This window comes from Aquarana catesbeiana, linkage group LG06, assembly GCF_042186555.1.
Source record: "Aquarana catesbeiana isolate 2022-GZ linkage group LG06, ASM4218655v1, whole genome shotgun sequence".
Taxonomy (NCBI): Eukaryota; Metazoa; Chordata; class Amphibia; order Anura; family Ranidae; genus Aquarana; species Aquarana catesbeiana.
In genome coordinates, this window is record NC_133329.1 from 365798163 (window position 1) to 365823329 (window position 25167).

Below are 25167 nucleotides of genomic sequence, written 5' to 3' on the forward strand. Positions count from 1 at the left end.
TTCACAAAGTGCGGCGTGGTTCGCATGTACTGAAGGAAACCGGCTGTGAAGTCACAAGGCTTCACTGCCGGCTTCCCTTACAAGGAATGGTAGCGGAAGCACCCGAGAGCCAATTGAAAAATTGTTTAGGGTGCGGCGTCGCGGGATCCCTGGACAGGTAAGTGTCTTATCATTAGAAGTCAGCAGCTACAATATTTGTAGCTACTGACTTTTAATTTTTGGGGGGGGGGGGCAGGAGCTCCGCTTTGTTTATGCAAAGAATCAATATTTGTGTTGACCGTACTTTTTCAAGACCTCTGCAATTCACCCTGGCATGCTGTCAATCAACTTCTGGGCCACATACTGACTGATGGCAGCCCATTCTTACATAATCAATGCTTGGAGTTTGGCAGAATTTGTGGGTTTTTTTTTTTTTTTTTGCTCACCTGCCTCTTGAGGATTGACCACAAGTTCTCAATGGGATTAAGGTCTGGGGAGTTTCCTGGCCATGGACCCAAAATTTCAATGTTTTGTTCCCCAAGCCACTTAGTTATCACTTTTGCCTTATGTCAAGGTGCTCCATCATGCTGGAAAAGGCATTGTTCCTCACCAAGCTGTTCTTGGATGGTTGGGAGAAGTTGCCCTCTGAGGATTTTTTTGTACAGTTCTTTATTCATGGCTGTGTTCTTGGGCAAAATTGTGAGTGAGCCCACTCCCTTGGCTGAGAAGAAACCCCACACGTGAATGGTCTCAGGATGCTTTACTGTTGGTATGACACAGGACTGATGCTAGCGCTCACCTTTTCTTCTCCGGATGCCCCAAACAATGGGAAAGGGGATTCATCAGAGAAAATGACTTTACCCCGGTCCTCGGGTGTCCAATCCCTGTACCTTTTGCAGAATATCAGTCTACCTGATGGTTTTTCCTGGAGAAAAGTGGCTTCTTTGCTTCCCTTCTTGACACCAGACCATCCTCCAAATCTTCTCACTGTGCGTACAGATGCACCCACACCTGCCTGCTGCCATTCCTGAGCAAGCTCTGCACTGGTGGTGCCCCGATCCCGCAGCTGAATCAATTGTAGGAGACAGTCTTTGTGCTTGCTGGACTTTCTTGGGCGCCCTGAAGCCTTCTCAACAATTGAAACATCTCTCCTTGAAGTTCTTAATGATCCGAAAAAAAGGTTGATTTAGGTACAATCTTAGTAGCAGCAATATCCTTGCCTGCGATTCCTTTTTTGTGCAAAGCAATGAGGCCTGTAGGCGTTTCCTTGCAGGTAACCATGCTTAACAGAGGAACAATGATTTCAAGCCTTGTCTTCGTCAACACTGACATTTGTGTTAATGAGAGAATCACTGATATGTCAGCTGGTCCTTTTGTGACAGGACTGAAATGCAGTGAAAATGGTGTTTTTTTAAATTAATTTTTTTATGGGATTAAAGTGGATGTTACCCCTCACCTATACCCAATGAAGTGAACAGCCTCGGATGATGCGCAGAGATGAAACAAATCTTCCTGCATAAGTTTTACTTGTATATCTGCTGTCTTCAGCTTGCTATATTCTTTGGAATTCTTACATTGTTTTCAAATTTTTACTTCCTCATTCTGCAGTGGGAGTGATGTCTGGCCTTACTGATTGGAGGAAAGTCACACACCCCCACACCACATAGGCAGAAGAACGAAGATACTATCAGAGCTGTGCTGTGACAAGACCGGTTCTCTGCTAATCTATTTATAGCACCCACCCCGACACAAATCTCAAGCTGATTTTATTTCCCATCTTGGAGAACTTGTCAGAAGTTATCATGCTGATAGCAGAGAAACGAAACAGCAGAAAGACACGGGACTTGGTGCTTTAGAGAGAGATAAGTAAACGCTACAGAGATATGAGCCTAGGTCAATTTTTATGAATCGAGTTTACGTACACTCTTCATTTTCATGGCAAATGGGGACTTTGCCATTCATCTGATCGCTCTTCATAACATTCTGGAGTAAATGCAAATTGCCATCATAAAAACTGAGGCAGCAAACTTTGTAAAAAAATGTATTTTATGTTATTCTCAAAACTTTTGGACATGGCTTTATATGGAATAAAAAGTGTACTAAGGGAATGCCGGGGATTGTGTGCCACAGATTGTACATTTTTGGAAGCTGACGTGGGTGCCCCACACAGCAACTTGTATGCCTTGTTACAGGTTTAGTGCTTCATAAAATGCCTGAGCGACAAAAGCAATTGTAAAAGTTCAGATATTTTTTGTTTGTTTAACCACTTACTGCAAACAGCCGTAGCTGTACGTTGGTATTTTCTGCAACGGTGGGCAGTCCTCTTTAAGGTAAAAGCGGTCTCTGCGGCGATTTCGCCGCCTTATGACTTATCGTGGCGGGAAAGGTGGTCCCACCACGCTTCGGTCGTCTCCGCCGCTTACTAAAGCCTCCGGTAGCGGTGGGGACGATCTGATGGTGTCCCCTCAGTAGCATGGAGTCGATTGAGGGAAAGATGGCCCTCCACTTGGCTCCATAACATTGGATGACGGAAGCAAATGTCACTTCCGCTCAATGGTCTTAAAGGGAAATTAAAGACTTTTTTTTTTTTTTTTTTTTTAATTTAAGTGTAAATATGAGATCTGAGGTCTTTTTGACCCCCAGATCTCATATTTAAGAGGTCGTGTCATGCTTTTTTCTATTACAAGGATTGTTTACATTCCTTGTAATAGGAATAAAAGTGACCTACACTTTTTTTTTTTATTAACCCCTTCCCGCCGACCGTATGCAGATATGCGTACTCGGCTTTCCGGGGTTATACCGGGATGATGCCCGCAGCTGCAGGCATCATCCTGGTACCGTTGTTCACAGCGGGCGATCGGCTACCCGAGTATAACAACCGATGCGGCTAAAAGCCGCTCGGCTGTTATACCGGAGGAGCGGGAGGGGACATCCCCCCCCCCCCCCTCCCGCCACTCTTACCTGGCCTCCTGTGCGTTTGGGAGGTCCGGTGTCCAATCGTGTGCCTTCGGCGGCTGGGGGCGGGCTGGAACGAAGCCGTGGGCGGCTTCGTTCCAGCCTTCTCGTTGTAAACGCGGAAGCGACGTCATCACGTCACTTCCCGTTTACTCGGCTGCCAATGGCGCCGAATTTAAAAAAAAATACAGTATTCAGAATCGCCGTTTTCGGCGATCTGAATACTTTGAAGTGCAAAGGAGGGATCGGGGGTTTTTTAGACCCCCGATCCCTCCATAAAGAGTACCTGTCACAAGGGATGTTTACATTCCTTGTGACAGCAATAAAAGTAAAAAAAAAAAAAAAAAAAAAAAAAATTTTTTTTAAACACAATTTATAAAGTAAAAAAATTAAAAAAAATAAAACATTTTTTAAAGCGCCCCCGTCCCCACGAGCTTGCGCAACGAAGAAAACGCATACGGAAGTCGCGCCCGCATATGTAAACGGTGTTCAAATCACACATGTGAGGTATCGCCCCGATCGTCAGAGCGAGAGCAATAATTCTAGCCCTAGACCTCCTCTGTAACTCTAACCTGGTAACCGTAAAAAAAAATTTAAAGCGTCGCCTATGGAAATTCATAGGTACCGTAGTTTGTCGCCATTCCACGAGTGCGTGCAATTATAAAGGGTGACATGTTTGGTATCTATTTACTCGGCGTAACATCATCTTTCACATTATACAAAAAAATTGGGGTAACTTTACTGTTTGGATTTTTTAAATTCATGAAAGTGTCCCTTTTCCAAAATTTGCGTTTAAAACACAGCTGCACACATACCGTGTGATATAAACTATTGCAACAATCTCCATTTTATTCTCTAGATTCTCTGCTAAAAAAATATATATAATGTTTGGGGGTTCTAAGTAATTTTCTAGCAAAAAATATGGATTTTAACTTGTAAACACCAAATTTCAAAAATAGGCTTAGTCATGAAAGGGTTAAAGTACAGTGTAAAAATAAAAAGTAAAATAAGAAAAAAAAAAAAAGTAAAGCTCCCTGTCCTGCTGAGTTTGCGCGCAGAAGTGAACAGATACATAAGTCGCGCCAGCATATAAAAACGTGTTCAAACCACACAAGAGGGCTGCTTGCTGTGGGGGGTACTCAACAGGAGGGAAGGGCCAGGAGCAGCAAAGAAGCACCCGAGAAGAGGAGGATCGGGGCTGCTCTGTGCAAAACCAACTGCACAGAGGTAAGTATAACATGTATTTTTTTTTTTTTTGTAAAGAGACTTTACAATCACTTTAAAGTGGATGTAAACCCGATTCATGAAATCTGAACTGGGCACATCTCTGTAGTGTTTTCTTATCTCTCTCTAAAGCACTATGTCCTGTAGCTGTCTCTTGCTCCGTAGCTCTGTTATCAGCCTGATAACTTTTCACACGTTGTCCTCTGAGAGGGGAGATTAGAACTGTGTGTCGGGGGAGGTTACTATAAATAGATTAGCAGTCAGCTTGCCACAAGAGCAAAGCTCTGCATATTCCTTTCTTCCTTTGCCTATGAGAGGGGGGGGGGGGGGGAGGGGGGTGCACCTTTCCTCCAATCGGCTGTCTTGGCTGTATGCCAGAAATCCACTCCCAGTGCTAACCAGGAAGAGAAAAACTTCAACATGAAGAGCACTTTCTAAAGTGTGTATATACAGATGAAGACCGCAGATATACATGTAAAACTTATGTATGGAGATTTGTTTCATATCTACGCATCATCTGAGGCTGTTCACCTCACTGGGTATATGTGAGGGTTTACATCCACTTTAACCACTTCAGCCCTGAAAGAATTTACCCCTTAATGACTGGGTCATTTTTTGCGTTGTGGCACTGCGTCGCTTTAACTGACAGTTGCACGGCCGTGCGACGTGGATGTCATACTTACAATAAGCGTATATTGATTGGTTTGCGCAGAAGTTATCACGTCTACAAAATAGATTTCTGGCATTTTACTAGTAATAGCGGCGATATTTTTTTTTAGCAGAACTGTGACATTGTGGCGGACAGATCAGACACCTAACGGACATTTTTGACACTTTTTTGGGGAACCAGTGACATTACTACAGTAATCAGTGCTATAAATATGCTCTGTTATTGTACTAATGACACTGACAGGGAAGGGGGTTAATATCAGGGGTGATCAAGGGGTTAACTGTGTTCCCTCACTGTGTGTTCTAACTGTATGGGGGAAGGGCTCATTGGGACAACACACAGATCCGTCTTCCTGCATAGCAGAAAAACAGGCAGATCCCTGTTCTGTCACAGTTGGTAATGTTTGTGGGTGGCTGGCGGACATCGAGTCCGCTGGACCCTCTGATTGGCTCCTCTGCTGGCCATTGGAAGCGTGCGCACCTCCGCCGCTGATAAAAGTGATCTTGCAGCGAATCCGCCTCTGAGACCACTTTTATCTGAAACCGGACTGCTCACTGAAGAAGAGGATACCGGGGTTATGGTAGCTAGCTGCTGCCATAACAACGATAACCCTTTTCAAAGTGCCGATGTATATCGTCGTGAGCCGGTCCAGAAGTGGTTAAGTGATAACATTTCCTCTGTTCTCAGCTGCATAGAGCTGGAGGAGAAGCACCAACAGCACACTGATCTTCCCAGTGAATGGCTGTGCAGTGGAGGTGTGTCAGGACAAGTCTGATCATTGGAGGAGAGTACACAGAGTTCCCAGCACAGCTAGAGAACTGACCAATACAAATAGAACAGGATACTTTCTCATACACGTACATAGTACAGCAGGCACATATCAGGAATATGAAGTGTTGGGTTTGCATACTCTTTAATGATCATAAGCAAACCTGGAAGAGCAAGTATATATATATATATATATATATATATATATATATATATATTTTCTTCCCTTTCCTTTCCCTTCCATGAAGCCAGTGCTGCTATTACTATATATATATATATATATATATATATATATATATATATATATGTATATATATATATATATATATATATATATATATATATATATACACAGTTTTTGTTACTAAAAATTTTTTTTTGCCAGTTATGTAACAATTGTTTCAATATGAATGTATCACTTTCAGTTATGTTTCACATTTACAAGCTTGCTACTGTTTGATAGAATTCTGTATAACGAAACCAGTGATCTGCAGTGTATATGGCATATAACCTAATCTGCCTATAGCAAGCTTGTCTTTAATATTTGTTTATTATTACTGATCTCTAAAGTAATAGTGGCATTAAATGTGTTAACTTTTATGCAAACAGCCATGTTAAGCCCATTATTTGTTTTTAAAATTTATATTGCACAGTTTTCCTTGCTTTTCAGTGCCGGTTCAAAGTAGCGCATACTAGCTCATTATGAAACACTTACCTTCGATCGAGGCGTCGGCATTGGATCCTGGTTACTGCAGAGGGAGTTGACATCTTTCACCTCGGCGTGTCTTTCGGGTTCACGGCTCCGGCACTGTGTGTGGCCGGAGCCGCGATGATGTCACTCCCCTGCATGCGCGCGGGAGTCTTTCTGGCCTCCATAAATGTTCTATAGGATTAAGGTCTGGAGACTGGCTAGGTCATTCCATGACCTTAACGTGCTTCTTCTTGAGCCACTCCTTTGTTGCCTTGGGTGTATGTTTTGGGTCATTTTCATGCTGAAAGAATCATCCATGACCCATCTTCAGTGTTCTGGCTGAGGGAAGAAGGTTCTCACCCAAGATTTTACAATACATGGCCCTGTCCATTGGCCCCACAATGTGGCAAAGTCGGCCTGTACCTTAAGCAGAGAAACAGCCCCAAAGTATCAGGTTTCCACCTCCGTGTTTGACTGTAGGGAGAGTGTTCTTAGGGTCATAGTCAGCATTTTTCTTCCTCCAAACACGTCGAGTTAATGCCAAAGAGCTCAATTTTGGTCTCATCTCACCACAGCACTTTCTCCCAATCCTTCTCTGAATCATTTAGATGTTCATTGGCAAAATTCAGAAGGGCCTGTAGATGTCTTCTTGAGGAGAGGGACATTGCAGGCACTGCAGGTGTTTAATCCATGGCGGCTTATTGTTACCAATGGTTTGGTGACTGTGGTCCCAACTGCCTTGAGATCATTCACAAGCTCCTCCTGTAGTTCTGGGCTCATCTTTCATTTTTCTCATCCTCCTTACCCCATGAGGTGAAATCCTTGCATGGAGCTCTAGACAGAGGGCGGTTGGTTATTTTGTATTTCTTTCATTTTGTGAATAATCGCTCCAACAGTTCTCCCCTTCTCACCAAGCATCTTGCTGATGGTCTTGTAGCCCATTCCATCCTTGTGCAGGTCTACAATCTTGTCCCTGATGTTCTGTGACAGCTCTTTGGTCTTGCCCATGATGGTGAGATTTGAATGGAACAAAGATTCTGTGGACAGGTGTATTTTATACACCTAACGAATTGTCATTAGGAGCACCTTCCTAAATTGACAGGACTAATCTGTGTACCACATGGATGTAGCCAGTCTGTGGAGGCCAGAGTTATTGTTGGTTGGTAAGGGATCAAATTTTACTCGCTGAACTGCAACTCAATTTATAACATTTGTATCGTGTTTTTTTTGTATTTTTGGTTGATATTCTGTCTCTATCATTTAAAATACACGTATGATAAAATTATAGACCCTTCTTTTCTCTGTAAGTGGGCACAAAATCTGCAGGGGGATCGAATCATTATTTTCCCCGCTGTAACACGGCACCAGAGGAGTTTGTTCTGTAAATAAATCCACAAAGAAATATGAAACTGTAAACACTCCAGGGTGCTTTCATTCAGGTTGGGTTCACACTGGTATGACACCACTGTCGTATGACTGTCATCCTACTGTGCCCTGTGACATCAGTCCTACTTCAATCCGACTTGAACGAACAGGATAAGATTTTGCTCTGACTTTGAGATAGTCTGACTTGTGCTTTTGACCAATCAAAACAATCCCAATGTGATAAATTCCTTTTCCTGCTGCTGTAATCACCATGTCAGATGATTAGGACTTGGATCCAACTTTAATGATATTCAGTGGGGTGAAGTAGGACCAAAGTCGGACCAGAGTAGCGCAGGAACCTTTTTCAAAGTCCGACCAACTTGTCGGACCAGTTAAAAAGGAACTGCAGTCTGCTCACATAATTTGTAATAAAAACCTCTTTGCCATTCTGAAGCCTCCCTCCAACCATTTTGCTGCAACCATATGCTGCCGAAATCTCCCTCCACCAAGTCTGTCTGCAGCCATTTTAATTGTTGGCAGCTGAAGCTACTGCCTGTTCACTTCCTGGATTTACACAGAGGCACATCTGCAGCCCTGCATCTTTCATTGGCCCTCTTATGACTCACCCCCCCCCCCCCTTACTGGCAAATACTCACATGCTGTGCATGATGTCATGCTGGTAGGTTAATTGGATCCTGTCTAAATTATCCCTAGTATATGAATGTGAGTTAGGGACCTTAGATTGTAAGCTCCTTGAGGGTAGGGACTGATGTGAATGTACAATGTATATGTAAAGCGCTGCGTAAATTGACGGCGCTATATAAGTACCTGAAATAAATAATAAATAAATAATGTCATAAGTCTAGGCTAATGACCAGACAAGAAACAGGAAGTGGGCTGTATAAGGTATTTACTGGCAGAAAAAAATGTTTTACTGTCCAAAGTTAAAACCACAAGGGCAGAAGACTTAATAGGTGGAACGATGAAAAAATGACTGATGGTCCACTTTAAGACAGCTCTCATAGGGAACCATTGATTTACACGTCATGTGACATGTGCACCCAATGTTGGAGCGTATGTCGTACCAGTGTAAACCCGGCCTTACAGAAGATCTCCTTCTTGTGGAATGTTACAATGTATTTTCATTCTTGAGCTCGGGGCAGAGCACTTGCACACTGATGCACTGTATGCACACTAGCATTTTATATAAGCTCAAAAAATGCTATGAAAAATGCTGATAATAGCGTTTTTGTGTCGGCTTGTAGCGTTTTAGAAGCTTTCTGGAAAGTTTAGGAGCATTAGTGTTTTTACAGTACATGAACAAAAACGCTGAGAAAAGAAAGCTGTTCAGAGCGTTTAGCATTTTTTTTTTTTTTTCTGCTGGAAAAAAATGCTCCAAAAAAAAAAAAAAATCTACGAAAACCATATTTTTTGGCTCCTAGATGCAGAAACTCAAAAAATACTAATAGTCTAAAGTAGTGAGCATGCACACATAGGATAACATTATTGGCTTCTAGGAGCTTAAAAAAAGCTAGTGCGCACGGAGCTTTAATTTACTGGCCAGTGCAGAGATATCATTGTTTTGTACATTGTTAAAATACCGACTGCCAAATGGCAGGTGATAAATAACAAATGTGTGTTCTTTAGTGAATTTACTTTAATGATTTAGCTTTTTGTATTTTTTTTTTTTGTGTGGAATTTACCTCACATTTTTAACCAACGTGCGGTTTTTACTTTGCATTGACTCTTATCTCATGCGATATTTCTGAGAAATGGGTCATATCACTTGTGGAATCCTTTAGTGAATTGGCCACCTTATCCTTTAAAGTGGGAGTAACTCCCATCTCTAACTTGTGCCTATAATGAGGCTTACCTGAAGGTGCTGTAAATATCTCCTAATTGTGCACCGTTTAGGAGATATTTACTATACATGCAGCTGATGACGTCACCAGTGCATGTGGTCTGAAAGAATGGCCACCCAGGCGGTTTCTTCAGAGTCCTGTGCTGTAAATGGCGACTCCCATGAATGAAGTCATCGCGCCTCTGGCCAGTCACACAGCCAGAGTTTGCGAACGTGGAAGGAGGACCGGCTAAAGATGGGAGCACCTGCAGTGGTGACAGCACGGCGCTGGAAGGCTTGGATTTCAAGTAAGTTTAACATAATGTGCCAGTATGCGATGCATACTGGCACGTTATGACATTACCTTTTAGGGTACAAAAAAAAAAAAAAACCCAGCGGGTTTACTACTGCTTTAAGAATAACATTTGATTTTTGTGCCACATGTAGCATGTTGACAATGGTTTTTCTCACACCTGTGTGTTGTGATCTGTGTTTTAGTGGTATGCTCTGTGCTCATTCACTTTCCTGTGTCCGGGTCATAAAGCTTTGACTAGTAAAGCACTCCTGAAAGTGTTCATACAATTGTGAGAATTATGATAGAAGTATGATTTGACAATGAAGCACGCCTCATCCATGTAAAGCTCACCTATATGAACAATCTGTGTGCAATTCTTTCAGGCATCTGGCGATGGTACAAATGGACCAAGTCAGCCGGGACTTTTTCCAAATGGATCTCGCATGATGAGAGGGCAATTTGTAAGTAATTATTATTTTTTTTTATTTTTATATGAGTGATTTTTTTTTGGAACTGTTGTCTGGTATTTTTTTTTGTTTTGTTTGTTTGTTTATCATAGAACTTGGAAAACTCCAGAAGTTTCAGAACTTAGGTTTGTGAGATTGTACTGTGCATAATGATTAGAAGCTGATCATTCACATGAATCCTATATCTTTTTGAATGTTTCTATTTAGTTTTGCAGTCTACATCTGTGTGTGCTTTCTGTCTTCTCTCAATGTTTGTGTACATGTCTTCCATCACAATTTTTGCCAAGATCATTCTTTTCTAAGAGTAAAATGAAAATGCCTGACTGTTCTGACCCCTTCTGTCTCCCTGAATCAAAACAATACTATATATCTGACAGGTACTTCAGGAATCATGTAACTTGGCAGGCAGCTAGCATTTACAAAATGAGAAGTCAGCAATGGAACTGTGGCCTCAATGTTCGTTTTAGGAAGGATATCTTTATGGAATATTTACCTTCATAGTACACTTGTCTCCCATTCCCCAGGTGAAGCCACGAGGAGATTTGTTTGACAGATTGCAGGGAGAAGAACCCTACAATCATGTAAAAGGGCAGGGCAGTTTGGGGTGAGGGTTCATAACTAATCACGTTTTTCACCCTAAATATGGGTGTTACATTATACAAGGTCAGAATGATAGATTTCTTTTTAAAATAGGTTTTCATCTTTCCTAAGTAATGTGAGAATGATTGTACACATTTCTACTGCTTTACTCTTGTAGTGATCTCTGCCAAATGTGACCTTTTTCTTTTACTTTGACTGTAAAGAGATTTAGCTGTTTAATTGTTTCATTAGCTGTTCGTTGCTTTCAATGTGCTGAGAGTGAGGTGGCTGCCAATGAGAGGTTCAAGCTGATCTCTAAGTTTTCTGTGACTTTAAATAGTTCGTTTGGACCAAGCTGATCCAAACAATTAATTTTCTTCACTAAGTGCTGTACTGTATGTGACTTCAGCTCCATACAGTACTGGGTTCTGGCTGTATGATAGACTTCTCTTCTCTCACCGAAACAATGCAGTCAATTTGAGTGGTGCTCAGACATTCACAAGCAGCTTTTGCATTCTGTGAATGAATACAAAGCTTCCTCTGATTGTCTGAGGCAATGGGACAAGCTGATGACGACTTGTGAACAGGCAGTTTTTAGCATGGACGAGACATGCTGTGATGAGCTAAGATAAAGGAGATAAATGCTTATGTGCGGTTGTAACATCATCTTGGCCTGGGCAATGAAAAAGACATGAAAAAGACAGAGGATAAAGTACCCAGAAGATGACCAGCCCAACATATCAGGCTGGTAATGGAGCGTTGGGATACAGCAGTGCTGGAGTTGATTATAGTTTTGCTTTAAGGTGGTGTGTGTGTGTGTGTGTGTGTGTGTGTGTGTGTATAGCCAAAACTTTTCTTTTAGGTAGTGTTAAGCCTGGTATACACGTTTTTGTTTAAAACAAACAAAAAAGAACTTTCTGTGTGTACCAGGCTTAAGGAAGGTTTTAAACCCATGTGAGTTAACTTATTGCTGTCTGTGTCTATTTGGACTTGCTGTATTGGGTACGCAACAAGAAGCGAGAAATCCCAATGCCTCAATGGGTATTACACCTCTAAAACCAGTTGTCACGGGATCACGTGTCCCCATTGGAAGATTTCCCTCCTATTCCTGTTCTGGTGGCAACTGTAAAATTCTGAAATCTCATCTTTTGTTGTGGTGACCAGGACAAAAACAGAAGGTTAATGAACTCAGTGTGGACACACAAACAGCATTAAAAACTACACAGTAGAACTAACCTTTTTCTACTCTATCCAAAACAAGGAAAGTGTGTGTGTGTGTATACAGTTGTACTCATTAGTTTACATACCCTGGCAGAATTTTATGATTTCTTGGCCATTGTTTAGAGAATATGAATGATAATACACAAACTTTTCTTTCACTCATGGTTGGTGTTTGGCTGAAGCCATTTATTATCAATCAACTGTGTTTTACTCTTTTTAAATCATAATCACAGCAGAAACTACCCAAATGACCCTGATCAAAAGTTTACATACCCCAGTTCCTAATACCGTGTATTGCCCCCTTTTAACATCAATGACTGTGGTAGAGGCTCTTTAACTTCTCAGATGGTAAAGCTGCCCATTCTTGGCAAAAAGCCTCCAGTTCCTGTAAATTCTTGGGCTGTCTTGCATGAACTGCACGTTTGAGATCTCCCCAGAGTGGCTCAATGATATTGAGGTCAGGAGACTGAGATGGCCACTCCAGAACCTTCACTTTATTCTGCTGTAGCCAATGACAGGTTGACTTGGCCTTGTGTTTTGGATCATTGTCATGTTGGAATGTCCAAGTACGTCCCATGCGCAGCTTCCTGGCTGATGAATGCAAATGTTCCTCCAGTATTTTTTGATAACATACTGCATTCATCTTGCCAATAATTAATTTTACCAAATTTCCTGTATCTTTTGTAGCTCACATATCCCCAAAACATAAGCAATCCACCTCCCTGTTTCACAGTAGGAATGGTGTACCTTTCCTCATAGGCCTTGTTGACTTGTCTCCAAATGAAGCGTTTGATTGTGGCCAAAAAGCTCAATTTTGGTCTCATGACTTTGTGCCAGAAGGTTTGAGGCTTTTCTCTGTGCTGTTTGGCGTATTGTAAGCAGAATACTTTGTGGCGTTTGCGTAGTAGTGGTTTTTTTCTGGTGACTTGACCATGCAGCCCATCTTTCTTCAAGTACCTCCTTATTGTGCATCTTGAAACGTCCACACCACATGTTTTCAGAGTCCTGTATTTCACCTGAAGTTATTTGTGGGATTTTCTTTGCATTCCGACAATTTTCCTGGCAGTTGTGGCTGAAATTTTAGTTGGTCTACCTGACCGTGGTTTCGTTTCAACAGAACCCCTCATTTTCCACTTCTTGATTAGAGTTTGAACACTGCTGATTGGCATTCTAAATTCCTTGGATATCTTTTTATATCCCTTTCCTGTTTTATACAGTTCAACTACCTTTTCCCGCAGATCCTTTGACAATTATTTTGCTTTCCCCATGACTCAGAATCCAGAAACCTCAGTATCCAGAAACGTCAGTGCAGCACTGGATGAAAGATGCAAGGGTCTGTCAGGAGTCCAGAAACTTATTGGCCTTTTATATACACTAATTACAAGCAAACAGATAACAGGTGGGGATGGTTACCTCTTAATAACCATTCAAACCCCTTTGTGTCAACTTGTGTGCATGTTATCAGGCCAAAATCACCAGGGTATGTAAACTTTTGATCAGGGTAATTTTGGGTAGTTTCTGTTGCCATTATGATTTTAAAAGAGTAAACATAGTTGATAATGGCTTCAGCCAAGCACCAACCAGGAGTGAAAGTAAAGTTTTTGTGTTCTCATATTCTCTGAAAAATGGCCAAGAAGTCATAAATTCTGCCAGGGTATGTAAACTGAGCACCAAAAAAAAAAAAATTTTTTTTTTTTTTTTTCTAAAAATGCATTTATATTTATCATTAAAAGCATTAGTCTAAAGGCAGTGGCCCGATCCTTTTTGCCACTGCTTTTTCAGATGAGGTAAACCAGCAAGCAGACTCCCACTGGTTTGGATGGGTTCTTCTTGTGAAAGTGTTACTGTCAAAATCTGGCTTTTTTTCTTTGAGTCACCAACTCAAATATGCAAATCATAAAAGTCTAGGTAGAGTCGGAATTGATCAGTGACTCAGGTATTGAAGCACAAAGGTCCGAATGACTGACAACTAGCTCTTTCAGGGGGAGGTCAGCAATGGCAGGCTCTATGTATGCTAATGACAGGTTTCCAAAACGGGAACATTGCATTTGTTTTGTAAACCTTTTAATTTTTTTTATCTTTACCAGATGAACCCCGTTGCCCATTTTGCAAGCATGGGAATGGGTGGCTTACCCCCAAGACCAAATCTGGCACCACCAGGCATGATCCCACCTTTGATGGGACCAATGGGTGCTCATCAAATGGGACAGGTAATGTAATGAAAATTTATTGGACTTTGTTAGTGGACACTATTTAAAGGTCATGTTCCATATCATCAGTACTTTGGATGTGGGTGCTGAACTTCCAGTGTCCCTGTTCTCTGCAGTCAGTTATTTTGCAGTTTGTGCAGGAAGCAGGTCCCTAGGATTAGGAGTAACAGAGCTGAGACTGTCAATCGGCTGGAGATCCCTCCCCATCACCATTTTTCTCTTGGTGTCAGGAAAACTTGTCAGAAGTGATTGATGCTGATAGCAGAGGAACAAAGCAGCAGACAGAAATTACTTATTGCCAGGGTGGATTAACCTCTTGACATCCGGAGGCCGTCATATGACGGAGATCCCAACGGTACACTGGTGTCCTAGGGGTGCCTCACTGGGGTGTCTTTTCTGTGTAGAGGTTAGAGACGTCCTTGGGCCAACCCTGATGCTCACTGAAACAGATGGACACAGAGTCTGGGCAGTGAGCATCTTAAATTGGTCGGATCCAGGCTAACCTAAGACACCTACTCGGCATCAGGGTTGGCTGTGCTCTCCTACCTATGGGCATGGTTCAGATCATTGCAGTGCAGTTCAGCGCAGTTAAAATGTAGAGCATGCTGTATTTTTCTGCACCACAAACGCAGGTAACATGCTTCAGGTGCTCTGAATAATGCCTCTTTAAGCCCAAAAACGTATTGCAAAATGCACTGGAAATGCATGCAAAGCGTGCCTCAAGTGTGCTTCAGACATGTTTTAAATGCATGTAAACATGCAGTCAAAAATGTGCAGTTATGTGCAGTTTTGCTGGTGTGAATGGCCTTAAGGGGTTGATTTACTAAATCTGGAGAGCGCAAAAACTGGTGCAGCTCTGCATAGAAATAATCAGCTTCCAGGGTTTTTTTTTTTTATCAAAGCTTAATTGAACAAGCTAAAGTTAGAAGCTGATTGGCTACCATGGACAGCTGTACCAGATTTTGTGCTCTCTCATTTTAGTAAATCTACCCCAACAGGTCTGACAAGTCCCCCATCGGAGTTGGAAATAGAGCTTTGCAATTAACATCGCTCATGCTTTGGCACAGCGGGAGGTGTGTCAGACCTGTGAAGAGGTCACTGCTTCCACACAAAGTGCAAGGGTCCCAAACATATGTTGTATAACCTCTTTTGTGCTGCCTTTTTTTTCATTGGATACCTGGCAATTTGCTTTAACCCTGTGATGGTGTTTTGTTTTTGTTTTTTTCTTCCTTGGTAAAATTTTATTCCGTGTTCCACATTCTGTCTTCCACCATCTTATAACATGTTTGTGTTGTTTAGATGGCTCCAATGATTCCTCCCCTCATTCCTGGAATGATGATGCCAGCGCATGTGGCACCGGGTACGATGCCTGGCAGCATGCAGGTGGTATGTACACAAGTTTCTTGGCTTTTTTAATTTGCTACATATTAATGTTACAATTGTATGCTGTAGACAGTCATTTTGTTAGGGTTTTCTACTTTAAAGTGGCTGTTTAACCCTTACCTATACCTGGTGAAGTGACCAGCCCCCGGGTGATACACAGATGAAACAAATCTTCCCACATAAGTTGTGCCCGTTTATCTACAGCATTATGTCCTCTACATCCATTTAAAATCCAGAATTTACACAGGATCTCTCAGCTGTGAAAAACAGGCCAAGCAGCTAAACTTGGCACCCCCTGCCCCCCCCCACCCCACAATTTTCAGAGCTGAGGGTATCAGTCACAGGCTGTGTGCTAGAGCTCTCCTTTCCCCATCAACTTTTTATCTCTTGTGTCAAGAAAAGCTGTCAGAAGTGACTCCTGCTGATAACAGAGGAACTAGGGAGCAGACAGAAATCACACTCAGGGCTTTGGATAGAGATAAGTAGATCGTATAGAAGGATGTACTTGGTTTGGATTTCATGTTTGAAGTTTACCATCATCCAAAAAAAAAAAAAAAAAAATATATATATATATATATATATATATATATATATATATATATATATATATATATATATATATATATATATATATATAATTATTCTCTAAAATAGAATTTAATGTGTGCTTTGCGCTGCTGCTGTAGTGCAAGGTAAAAAAAAAAAAAAAAAAAAACAGAGTGAATATTATACTCAGCGCTGCTCCAGTAAACAAGAAATAATAAAGTGCCTTCAATAATATAATCATCCCTTAATTAATGCATGATGTACTTGATTGTGTCATTTTCGCAGGAAGTTATGTGGTGATCATCCCAATACTCTTACGGTGTATCTATCGGGTATATTAAAACATAGTATCTTATCCCAATGTATCAAAAGATATCTAGAGGTGCTCTTAATAGGGACTATACGATCAATAAATACACTGTTATGCATTACATATTAACTTCCATAGTGGTCTCATATTTCAAACATTATTTCACAATTACAACAAATAAATTCTAGTACATATTACAAGCCAATAGCATATTCAAATTACTTATTAACATAAAAGTAAAAATATTAAAAATGAAATCCTTTAAAATTACTAAAATGTTCTTTTTAATAATTACTTATAAAACAGTTCACATCTAGATCTACATTTTACCCTTTTGGTGTTCATGACCTGTAATTGGTATATCCATTGAGTTTCAATTGGTACCCCTCCAGTGTGTCTCTATTCTATCAATACCACAAAAAGATAATTTAAAAGGGTCCCTAGTGTGGAACCTCCTAAAGTGGTATGCTAAGCTATGCTTACGGAAGCCCTTTTTGATGTTATTGTGTTCTCGTAGTCTTATTCTCAGTTCTCTGGTAGTTTTTTGATCGGGTAGGATTTTTTAAATGTGGTAAATGTTTGACATGTAGAACATGTGAAGGAGAAAAGAAGAAAACCACACACTTTCAATCTAGAGCCGCTGGACAAGTATATGAAATACCTAAGTTCAGCACATGTGGTACCACACACGACATACCTCCTGGAATGAGAGTGTGGCCTCCATAATGTGGGTAGAACACATTAACATTATTAACATCCAAAAAGGGCTTCCGTAAGCATAGGGGGGCTGCTTCACTTCAGAAGGTTTTTCACCTTAATGCATTAGGTTGAAAAACCTTGAGGCTTTACAACCCCTTTAAGTTCCAAACCTGGTTGTTCTGTCTTGCAGGACAGCCTGAATTCTGGTATAACCGCTATGTTTATATTGCAAAAGTCTGTGAAGTGATTGTAAAGGGTAAAAAAATGTTTTAAATAATAAACATGTTATACTTACCTTCTCTGTGCAATGGTTGTGCACAGAGCAGCCCCCATCCTCCTCCTCTTCTAGGGTTCCCCACCAGCGCTTCTGGCTCCTCCTGTTCTCGGAATTCCACCATAGGAGGCCACTTCCTATGGTGGCACAACTGCAAACTCGATTTTCTAGCCACGCTGCCTGTGTCCATAGACAGCGCAGCTAGGCCCCAACCACACATCGCTAGTTTGGGATTGGGCTCAGGCGAGTATAAGGGTTGCTGGCTTACAAATAGGTTTATAAGCTTTATGCCTGTTTTTATTCAGTTGTTTTAGTATTGAGGACTTTATCAGACTCTACAATGTGGATTTTGGTCACATCACACACAATTGCAAACTATATTTTTATATAGAATGCCTTTGCATTTGTGTATTTACTATGGTTGTATGTATGTATGTATATATTATAATATATGGTCATTTGCACACACGGGTATTTTTCTGCATTAAAAGCGCTTTAACTTTATTACAGAAGCATGGCAGTACAAACCAGGCTCACGCTCTTTTCACACAGCAACATTTAGGACAATGTCTAGCCCTTTTTTAAGCTAGGGGCTTCTACCTTGTGATTGGGCTAAACCAGTGTTAATTTTGTCAAGGAAAATCTTTTAGTCAGTGGCATTTTTACAGTAACGAAAGGTAGAGCACATTTTCGTCCATTGAAAAACTGACGAAAATCAAATCCATTACGAAAAAAAAACGAAACAGAAATGTGGAGGGACGTGAACTTCCGGTTTCTCACACCACACCACACGAGTGTCTGCTTTCCATTCTCACTCAGCCTTGGCTACGAGCGTCTGGACAGCACATTCCCCTGGATCTGTTCTCCTCCCTCTATGCAGCCCCTCCATGTGCTGTATATGTGAAGAGGATGTGTGGGCAGGAAAATTTCAATCAAGCAGTCCAAATATGAAGCCGGGCACTGAGTGAGCAGTTCAGTGCTGTGACCGTACTCTCCCACTTCTTCAATCCCTTCCTGTCATCTCCCTCCTTCCTCCTTTTTCTTATGTTGTCCCTCAGAAGAACCTTTCCTTAATTGCAAGCATAGAGCTTTTTTCAGACTATAATAGTACTTGGTTCTATGTGCATTTAAGTGGGCTTACCTGGGCTGGGCCTGAGGAAGGAGCAGGCATGCTCCGAAAGCGAAGCCGTTTCCCCTGATCTGTGTACCAGATGTGACGTTACTCCTGAGATTTCAGCATCCCTTATTATCCGAGCTGAGCCGCGAGTGTCGGAAACCACCATGCAAGCCACTAGCTGCATCCCAGGAACAGACACGGACTCTCCCCGGATTTACACTGCAGGAACAAATGATCACAATGCACTTGCCCTCTATTCACTTGTGAGTAGTTGAGCTGTATACTTACCTTAATGTTTTTAATACTGCATTTAGAGGCGCTGTGCTTTTTCCCTTTTGTCACCATATCTTGAAGGATTGGCATTTAGGAGGTTAAAACAGGCGGTGAGGAAATGTGATATCACCTGTCAAATGCCTCTGAAAAGTGACCTGAGCATGGATCACTTTACAGTGGAGTGACAGTGCCTGCTGCAAGTGTGAACAACCCTTTGGGTTCACACTGGTATGCTGTGGTTGGCCGCAGTGGTGGTGTACTCAGTTTTCCTGCAGGTTACTCCTGGTTATAGGCGCAGTCCCATAGCCTACTATTAGGCTGTACATTTTTGTAGGGATTTCTGAAAGCACATCAAAAGTCCTGCATGCTGCATCTTTGGTGCACTTTCAGAAAACCCTACAAAAATGTGCAACCTGGTAGTAGGCTATGGGACTGCGGCTATAACCAGGACTAACATGCAGGAAAACTGCGAGTACACCTCCACTGCGGCCAAACCACAGTACTGCGCATTACAGGCCTCCTTAGACCATCCAGAGCGGCTAAATCTGTATCTGCGAGTTTTTTCAAACCTTAATACTATAAATAATAACCTATTTGAATTTTTTAGTCAGGAGTATATAATAAGTTTGGAAATTCTAGAGAAATGCTTAATTAATACAATTTTAACTATAAACCTATTTAATTTTAGTGGACTAAACTTATTTTAGTTGACTGAAGTGTACTGCAGATTTAGTCGACTAAATACGTCTAAAACTATTGCAGAGGACTAAAACTGAATCAAAATTTGCTGCCAAAATTAACACTGGGCTAAACATAGTCTGAAGAGAGAACAAGGAGAGATTAATAAACTTTAATCAAACATACAGGTGTCAACTCACATTTAAGCTAAATGTAATAGGCATTGTGGTTATCACAACTGGAATGTCCTGGTGACGCTCCTGAGTCCTGCTTCCTATGTCTGTTAAAAAAGGAGCGCGGCTTGCCAGTACATCACAGCGCGCATGCTCACAGAGCATATCCACTTTTGATGACTTCATCCCCTGCAGCCACCTGTGCCTTGCGCCACATGCCTTGTCTACAGCTAGTCTTCCGGAGCCGGCTTACGGCGGACCCCTCACTGACCAGATCGTCTGGACATAGGAAGCAGGACTCCGGAGCGTCACCAGGACATTCCAGTTATGATAATAACAATGCCTATTACATTCAGCTTAAATGTTAGTTGACACCTGTATGTTTGATTAAAGTTTATTAAAATGTCTGCACCCAGAGGCGCCTCTCTCCTTGTTCTCTCTGCAGCTTCCTGGAACTTGGTTTCTGTTCCGATATGATGGCAGCCCTGTTTGCTTTGGACTTTTAACCCCTTCCCATCACCTAGCACATGGACTTATATAGACTTTGCTTTTAATACAGATTTATTGTCATTAGGTATTGTAAGTTTTTGCGCCTTCACGCATTTTTTTAAAAGTCTGAAACATTACTATGTGGAAAGGAAGCACAACTGGTTTGTACTGCCATATTGAAGTAAGCAAGTTAGAGGAGCTTCAGTTCCCCCTAAAAAATTAAAGTGCTTCTAAAGTTTGTTATTTAAAAAAAAAAAATGTTATACTTCTCCGTGCAAGGGTTTTGCACACAGCGGCCCCCATCCTCCTCCTTTTCTGGGGTCCCCCAGTGGCCATCCTTGCCCCTCCTCCTCTTCATTGGGTGCACCCACAGAGAGACTTTTTCCATGGGGGCACCCGTATGGGCGCTCTCCTGGGTCCTGCTGCATCCATTGATGCAGACAGCAGGACTCACGCCCCACCCCTTGGCTCCCGTGTCACTGGATTTGATTGACTGCAGCGGGAGCCAATGACTCCTGCTGCTATCAGTCTTTCCAATGAGGACCCAAGACAGCGGCTGGAGCTACTGGGCTCGAGTTCGACGCTGGAACGATTGGGTTCAGATAAGAAAAAGGGGGGGGGGGCAGCTGCAGCACAGAAGGTTTTTCACATTCATGCATAGAATGAAAAACCATGAGACTTTAAAACCTCTTAAGTCAGCAGCTGGTCTTTGGGTACCTGGCACCGGGGGGGTGTTTGCGAACTAGGTTCCCAAAAAAGTCAGTGGGAGAGGAGGGGGAAATGTGGCACTTCCCCTTTTGGGTGGAGCTTTTATTACAGAGACCGGTGTGTGGATGTACTATGTTTTACATTCTTGAATTTCCTCCTAGTTGTTGAATGGGCTTTCATCCTAACACTAGGTACTGGATAAAGTGTGTGTGTTCTTCTGGATACAAGTGTTATTGCAGATCATCATGTATGGCATTTGTATGTGTGTTTTTTTTTTTTATAAAGATGTGGCATTTATGGAATATTGATTTGTCACCTTTACACAATAATGGCTTTCATTTACCGTGGAATACATATTCAGTTTCTTAATTTGTTTTGACAGCCAGGTGTGAACAGCTTGGATCCTACACTTGGTATGTGACCTTACTTTTACAGTATTTGTGTATTTCATACCATTAGATTTCATATTATTTGCAAGTACAGAACTGCAGGGGTTATATGTACTAATGTTTATTATCTCACTCTCATTTGATGCAAAGAAAATCACTTTAGTGTCTTTTATTATTAAATATGTGCATATACAGCCTAACCACTTACTGACATGCTTTTGACATTAAATACCGGGAGTTATGGCAGCAGCTAGCTAGCTGCCATAACCCCTGGTGTCTTTATTTTTTTTGAAAAGTTTTATTTATTGCTTTTATAACATAACACTTACAATTAAAACACAAGACCCAATGGGCCACACAAAAAAAAAACAAAAAAAAAAAAAAACCGGAAGAACTATTAACATCCTCCAGCATTGACTCTCTCCTCCTCCTTCCAGACCTTCACTCAATGACCTGATCAGAACAATGATAGAAAGGCCCCCGTCCCCTAATAACAATTAACAATACATTTCAATATGTCAAATGGTTATATACCTGTTTAATCTCACATCAGATGCATGTCATTATGTGCCACCGTAGTCTCTATTCATCCAACTGCCCCACACTTTGTCAAATTTCTGTGGTATGCCCCTGCTAATATAGGTAGCCTTGTAAAAAGGTGCAGCTCTATTTACCACACCCTTCCATGCTGATACAGATGGAGTATTGGGCTTTTTCCATGATAACACTATTGTTTTCCTAGCGTAATAGATTAGTATTGTCAGTAAGGTACGTGTTACTCTCTTTGGGGCTAGGTTGTCTACCAAACCCAAAAGACCTCTATCGTAGGTTGTATATTAATGGCGGTTACTTCAGTTATACATTCTGTGACCCCCTTCCAAAAAACTTGGATGCTCGAGCAATTCCAAAAGATATGCATGAAATCAGCAGTGAGGGAACTGCACCACCAGCAACCGGGCGACTGGGTAGGGAACATCTTAGCTAATCTAGCTGGAGTAAGATAAATACGATGTAGGAATTTAAACTGGATGAGATGGTCCCTGGCGGAGACCAATCTAGCAAAATTAATGTCCCATATATCGTCCCAGTCATCCCCATCCATCTGGGGGAACACCTCCCCCCACGCTGCCCTACACTTTGCAAGGATATCTCCTCCTTCACTGAACATTTGTTTGTAAATTGTAGACAGGGCCTTGTCTAAAGTGTCCTCTCTCAGCAGAGACTCCAAATCACTCATTTTCAGGGTAACACCAATATCTCCAAACAGGGCATTATATGCATGCCTGAGCTGAAGATAATGAAACAAGTGAGTGTTTCGTTATCCCCTCCCCTTGTACTCCCCTCCCCTTGTACACACTGCATTGACAGCCACAGGGAGGAAGATCAGAGATTCCTCTTCTGATGTAGGTTGAGCCCGCATATCTAAACAGCGTTCTAACCACACAAGTATTGCCGTGAACGATTGAGCGAGAGCAATAATTCTTTCCCAAGACCTCCTCTGTAACTCTAAACAGGTAACCTATAGAAAAAATTAAAGCGTCACCTATGGGGATTTTTAATAACCGAAGTTTGGCGCCCTTCTACAACCGTGCACAATTTTAAAGCGTGACATGTTGGGTATTTACTCGGCATAAAATGATCTTTCACATTATGCAAAAAATCAGGCTAACTTTAGTGTTACGTTCCCCCCCATAAAAAACACTCTTGAAAAATTTGCTGCTCAAATACCGTGTATGATAAAAAGTTGCAACGACCACCATTTCATTCCCTAGGGTCTATGCTGAAGAAACATATATAATGTTTGGGGGTTCTGAGCAATTTTCTAGCAAAAAAATATGATTTTTACATGTAGGAGAGAAGTGTCAGAATTAGCCTGGGTGGCGAGTGGTTAAAGTGTATTTTTTCCAAAACAATTGCGTTTGAAAGACCGCTGCGCAAATACAGTGTGAAATAAAATATTGCAATGACTGCCATTTTATTCTTTAGGGTCTCTGCTAAAACAAAAAAATATATATAATGTGTGTGGGCTCTAAGTGATTTTCTAGCAAAAAATACTGATTTGAACTTATAAACAATTGTCAGAAAAAGCCAGGGTCAGCAAGTGGTTAATGTATACCTCAGCCACAGATACTTTGTGCTTTCTTGTCATTCATTTAAGGGTGTCACTTTTTTTCTTTTCTTTTCTTTTTTTTTCTCTTTTAAATCTACGCTGCATGCACACACTACAGCAGGCTTCTATCGTTGCTCTGGCCTACCAAACTATGCTGTACATGTATGACTGGCCAATGCAGTGTCTCAGAGTAAACATGGTTTCACTTGCAAGCTGTTTCTTTAACATGGACATAGGTGCCTAACTGCATGAACCAGTGTAAAAACCTTGCATGCTAGTCGGCAATGTGCAAGGTGTCAGAACACATGTGACACCAGCCTAATGGTGCTTTTTCTGTGTTAGTTTTTTTTTTTTTTTTTTTTCAGAACCACTGCCTAATTTTCAATATTCTTTAAGAAACCCGTGCTGAGAAAACTAATGGAGTTGTCATTGCTCACCTTCCCTATTAAGAATGCTAGACACTTGGCTGTCTAGCTTCAATACTGCCACTGACCTGAAAGTTACAAAAAAACTAAACTGAAAATCTTTTTTTTTTTTTTCTTACGTTTTGGATAGAGTACAGAGGGATTAGAACACCTGTCAGTTTTTATTGCTGTCTATGGCCATTAGGGAGATTCATCCTCTGAAAACTTTTTTCAGGTCATTGTCTAGTATATGATTTAAAGGATAAGTTCACCTAAAATGTTACACCCATATTCGGAGTGTAACTCAAATGAAAGCTGTATATTGTATATAAAACAACTATAATTGTATTAAATGGCGATCATCCGTATCATCAGCAATATGACATGTATTTTAATACATCACAAAAACAAGGAATCCGTATCTTTCAGAGAGATCTACGCATTTTGCGGATAAACCACTTTTTCAGGACTCACAAGGATTTGCATATTGAGAAAGCTTATTCACAATCATAAAAACAAGTCTGCAAAAGAGAGTAAGAAAAACGGGCATAGAAGATTAACAACTTCTTTTCTGCACTCTATCTCTGCACTCCATCCCTTTTTAATTTTTTTTTTTTTTTTTCTATTTCCTTTTTGGGTAAAAGTTTTTTATTTTGGTTTGGTGGCAATCAATATGTATGAGGAATGTGGATAAGATTTTTTATTGTTACTAGGATTAGGATCTTTTGTAGACTTGTTTTTATTATTGTGAATAAGCTTTCTCAATACACAAATTCTTTTGGGTCCTGAAGAAGCCGTATATTCTCAAAATGCGTTGACCTCTCTGAAGAATACGGATTGCTTGTTTTTATGATGTATTAAAATACGTGTCATATTGCTGATGATACGGATGATCGCTATATGTTCTTCTAAATGCTATTTAATAAAATTACAGTAGCTTTTACAAAAAAAAAAATATATATATATATATATATATATATATATATATATATATATATATATATATATATATATATATATATATATAAAAAAAATGTTACACCCATATTCTATAAAACAACTATTATATATATATATATTATAAATAATCTTTCAATTGCGTATAATAAGTGACAAGTAAGGGTATATTCAAAGTCCCAATCTCTCCAATATCCCTCTTTTGCTCTATCTATGAGTCACTTAATCATCTGCCTATATGCGGGTATGTTCTCCATTCCACAATAAACTCTCTTGACAAGCTAAGAAATATATTTGTTTAATTTTTTTTTTCTTTCCCCCTTAGTTCAGCCGCCAGTCACGCAGGTATGTAATTTAACATTGATGAAATTTGTGTGCACAAAAAAATTGTGT

General features: G+C 40.9%; 1 protein-coding gene across 2 annotated transcripts in view; it reads left to right on the forward strand.

Annotated features, from left to right (window-relative positions):
• Positions 1–25167, forward strand: part of PRPF40A (pre-mRNA processing factor 40 homolog A) — a 65138-nt gene that overhangs the window by 3468 nt on the left and 36503 nt on the right. For both annotated transcript variants that reach the window (XM_073634140.1, XM_073634141.1), the window contains exons 2-6: positions 10171–10248; positions 14142–14264; positions 15564–15650; positions 21297–21327; positions 25100–25119. In XM_073634140.1, the coding sequence (XP_073490241.1) occupies positions 10171–10248; positions 14142–14264; positions 15564–15650; positions 21297–21327; positions 25100–25119 (339 nt within the window). The remainder of the gene's footprint in view (positions 1–10170; positions 10249–14141; positions 14265–15563; positions 15651–21296; positions 21328–25099; positions 25120–25167) is intronic.